Source organism: Penaeus vannamei, chromosome 22, assembly GCF_042767895.1.
Source record: "Penaeus vannamei isolate JL-2024 chromosome 22, ASM4276789v1, whole genome shotgun sequence".
In the NCBI taxonomy this organism is placed as follows: Eukaryota; Metazoa; Arthropoda; class Malacostraca; order Decapoda; family Penaeidae; genus Penaeus; species Penaeus vannamei.
Genome location: NC_091570.1, coordinates 13746890 through 13751158, shown reverse-complemented (window position 1 = coordinate 13751158; position 4269 = coordinate 13746890). Strand labels below are relative to the sequence as shown.

Sequence of the window (4269 nt, the reverse complement as noted above, 5' to 3'; positions counted from 1 at the left end):
AGGAAAGGATTTCTATAGAGAGAGGGAGAGGAGAGGAAAGGGGTTATATGGATAGAGAGAGAGGGGAGGGGAAAGGGGGTTCTAAGCGGAAGGCGGGGAGGGGAGGCGAGGAGGAGAGAAGAAGAGAAGGGGTTCCACCGAGAGAGGGAAGGGAAGGGGGGAGGCAGAAAGGGTTCAAGATGGGGGAGAGGGGAAGAGGGACTTCTATGCAGCGGGAGGGGGGTTTTATTAACGGGGAGGAAGGAAAGGGGGGAGAGGAAGGGAAGGGAAGGTGGGGGGGTTGCTGCCCCAACGTACTTCATTTCCGCTCGTGTCAGGAAGACCTACGAGGAACCGTGACAGTCTGCGTTCTTGTACTTTACCAAAAAAAAAAAAAAAAAAAAAAAAAAAAAGAAAAAAAGGATATCGGGGTTATGTTCACCGTCTATTATTACCTTATTTCTCAGCAGTTGTTGTTCCCTACGCATTTTTATTTTATTTTTTTATTATTATTATCTTAGCGATTAGAACATTTTACTCAAGATGAGAAAATTTAACGTGTTTCCCCTCTCTCTCTCTCTCTCTCTCTCTCTCTCTCTCTCTCTCTCTCTCTCTCTCTCTCTCTCTCTCTCTCTCTCTCTCTCTCTCTCTCTCTCTCTCTCTCTTTCTCTTTTCATCCTTCCTATCTATTCATGTCTATATTTCCTTTCTCTCTCTCGAAAGCAAGATCTAAGAACATTAGATATTCAGCAAATGCACACAGAGTAGACACAGCTCATCCTCTCAGTCTTCTTCCACATCTCTTGAATACTTAAGAGTTAAATAGCTTAATTGCTCCGCTGTATAATACGTTCGAGATTCCTAAACGTCTTATATAGCTCCTCTAATTAAGGCAGATTATTTCATTTTTAATTCCTGTTTGGAAGCAAGTCACGTGATGAGCAGAGGCTTGTTCTTCTTTGCTGATCGAGCAATATTTTGCATCGGTTTTAAACTTCTGGATTTAAATGCATATCTTTTAAACCTATAACTTGATGTTCCTGCGGGGCGGTTGACGAGGTAGGTGGGGGTCAAGCCACATTACCATCGAGAGGGGTGTTCGCAGCCGTGTCCAGGCTCTTATCTTCTGCCATCTTTCATCTTAATGGCCGGCCCTTCATAAAACCTGGCATTTTCTCATTCACTAATAGGCCACACCTGTGAGGGACAATTCCCATGGGGGGTCAAAAACAAACATTGTCGCGGGCGGTCTCGGGTCTCCCCTGCCCGCGTGGACGGTGCTCCGCCCCCTTCCGCGACGGTCGGACAGGCTCCTCCCCCTATTTGGCGCTCGCGCGTGAGTGGCTGAGCGTCGCGGGGGCGTGGCCAGCCAAGATACAAAACCCACAGCACGGGCAAGCGTTAGGTAGTTCTCGACAAGCACCCGTGTTTTGTACGTACAGTCGACCCATCTAACAGTTAGCTCTGAGTCTGACTTGAGTGCAGTGTGATCAGTGATAAAAGGACATCCAGTGCAGTGCTAAAGATCCATAATAATGTACGAGGAGGAACTACTGTACCTTCGTAGCCGTGGCATGGCCCCTCCAGGCACCCTCGGCATCCACCCATACCTTGGAGGAGGACTTCCAGCAAACCTCACAGACCATCTCGAAAGATACAGACTAGGATTCCATGGTAAGTCCCCAAGACGCGCCACACGCCTTCCGAGAACGGGTTATCGACGCCACGCGATAGCCTGCCTCATCCGTGCATGATACAGTCAGAGAGATGCCTCTTGCAAATAATTGTAATGTAGTAGTTACAGTGTCTCAAGAAAAAGTGTTGTAAATATGAACAGAATACGTCACTCGTAGATAACGCTTTGTCTTGTAACGTTTGAGTCTGTTGTCCCTTGAGTGCCGTGTATTAAAGTTCTTCCCCCTTGTTCCTGCAGGCGGTGTCCCTAGCCAGACACACTTGGCCCATGGCTTCCCAGGGGATTACCTCAAGCCCCACGGACAGTGCGGATTCCCCGCTCCAGGGCTGCCAGGAGGAAAGCCCGACCCCCGCATCAAAGCCCGTCTGGAGAACGAAAATCTCTGGGCGCAGTTCGATAAGTTCGGCACAGAGATGATCATCACAAAGCTCGGACGGTAAGTACACTGGCCTCGAAGCCCTTGCGTTTTTTCTGTTTTGTTACTGTTGTTCATAGGATCAATTCTATAAAGATAATTTTATTCCGCTGTCATCCTACAACTCACGGCACTTCAACTACCGAAAGTTATGCATTTTTCCCCCTCATAAATTCGCCTATAAATAATTAATACAATCACATAAAAAACCGTGCTCATTCATCGTTACCTATGCAAACCTGTCACTAGTCATACACACAGTGACCGTCCATTCAAACAGTAATTGTTGACACACAATCCGAGTCCCTCACCATCGGCGCATATCACGGCGGGCCAAAACAATGGCTCCATGACGCTCATCCGATCACATTGTTGGTTTATCCTGACCTGTAATCCGAGCCTGTAATGAGGTCGCACCAGGTCTCTGGTCTTGAAGGGATTCGCCGACCTTGGGCTTAATGACTGATTTGGGGATCGTGTTAATTAATTCTTTTGTCTCTGATATTTGTCTTTTCGGGCCGTTCTTGCACCCAGCGCGTGCTTTTCAATTTTGCAGAATTAAAGAAATATTCATGTTTCTTGTAACTTGGAAAATAGATAGCAGAGTAGGCGAAAGATGATTTTGAGATGATCGAGTTCGGATAACGAGATCCTGGAGGTTATTAGGACGAAAGAAGCGGCTGTGCGGAGGTCGGGAGGATCGGCGACCGAAATTGTCGGTTGGCGTCGCTCTGTCTCCGCCGACACCGCCGCCGCCTCCCGCTCCTGTACCCGCTGCCGCTGCTTTATTCTCTCTCTCTTCTTTCTCTCTCTCTCTCTCTCTCTCTCTCTCTCTCTCTCTCTCTCTCTCTCTCTCTCTCTCTCTCTCTCTCTCTCTCTCTCTCTCTCTCTCTCTCTCTCTCTCTCTCTCTCTCTAATTGAAAATCGCCCCAGTCCTTCATAGAAATATATCACATAATTTCAGTATAAACAGAGCGCTCGGCACTGCCTGTCCCGAATACATAATAATCATAAATTCGCAATAAGGTTATCATCATCAAATTCGCACGCCGTCCAGCCAATGTCAACGGCGATGGGTATCGGGCAAAATCATACTCATTGAGCCCACACTGCGCCCGCCCTGTAAATAGCATTATACCCAAGGCCGCTGCGGGCGTGATACCCGGGGCGAAGGGATGAGGGTAAAGTGGTCGGGCATCTATGAGAGGTGGCGGCAGGAAATCGGATAGTGTGTTCAGTAACAGGAGAGGAAAAGGGGCCATGTTTGTAGTTGGTGTCCAGGGGGGTTCTGGCGGGTCTCACAAACGGGTATTCCTGTGTTTGGGCTTTAAATGTTTGGCTGTCACTTTACTCTGTCAATACCAACGTAGGCGATTTGAGATTTTCCTTCTTTTTTTTGCGTTGTTTCATTATGTTTTCGTTATTTTTCTCGTGGAGTTGAAGTGCCATGGTTTGCCTGGATGTTCATATTTTATTTGACAATTTTTAGAACTACAAAATGTTATACGGTTTAAAATGCTTCAATCTTTTATTGTAATATATTTTTTTAATCCGCACATATTATTGCATTGCTGTTTCTTTTATTATAAATACTTATGTGTCGTCTTCTTTATTCCAGGCGTATGTTCCCCACAGTGAAGATGTCCGCCAGTGGTCTCGAGCCCAACACAAAATACTTCGTGCTGATGGACATCGTCCCCGCTGACGACTCCCGCTACAAGTTCCAGGGCAAGGAGTGGGTCGTGGCTGGCAAGGCCGAGCCGCACATGCCGGGCCGCCTCTACATCCACCCCGATTCCCCTGCCTCGGGGGCTCAGTGGATGCGTCACCCCATCAGCTTCCAGAAGCTCAAGCTCACCAACAACAACCTGGACCAGCAGGGCCACATCATCCTCAACTCCATGCACAAGTACCAGCCCAGGATTCACATCGTGGCGGCGCCCGACCTCGTCTCCCTCCACTGGGCCGCCTTCAACACCTTCGCCTTCCCCCAGACCTGCTTCATGGCCGTCACCGCCTACCAGAACGAGCGCATCACCCAGCTCAAGATCGACAACAACCCCTTCGCCAAAGGCTTCCGCGAGAACGGCCAGCTCCGCTCCAAGAAGCGGTCCGGCGGAGCCTCCCCGACCAGCGGCGAGCTCACTTCGTCGCCAGAGAAGACCACCAGCGATAATGA

At 48.8% G+C, this 4269-nt stretch overlaps 1 protein-coding gene across 2 annotated transcripts in view; it reads left to right on the top strand.

The window, feature by feature from the left end:
* The first annotated feature begins 1382 nt into the window (after positions 1-1382).
* LOC113812137 (T-box transcription factor TBX6) overlaps positions 1383-4269 on the top strand; it is a 4114-nt gene continuing 1227 nt past the window's right edge. Inside the window, exons 1-3 of one of the 2 annotated variants that reach the window (XM_027363970.2) lie at positions 1383-1653; positions 1913-2111; positions 3709-4269. The exon at positions 3709-4269 is cut by the window's right edge and continues 5 nt beyond it. In XM_027363970.2, coding sequence (XP_027219771.1) covers positions 1515-1653; positions 1913-2111; positions 3709-4269 — 899 coding nt within the window. In that variant the 5' untranslated portion in view covers positions 1383-1514. The remainder of the gene's footprint in view (positions 1654-1912; positions 2112-3708) is intronic. The other variant, XM_027363969.2, reaches the window with a different exon arrangement.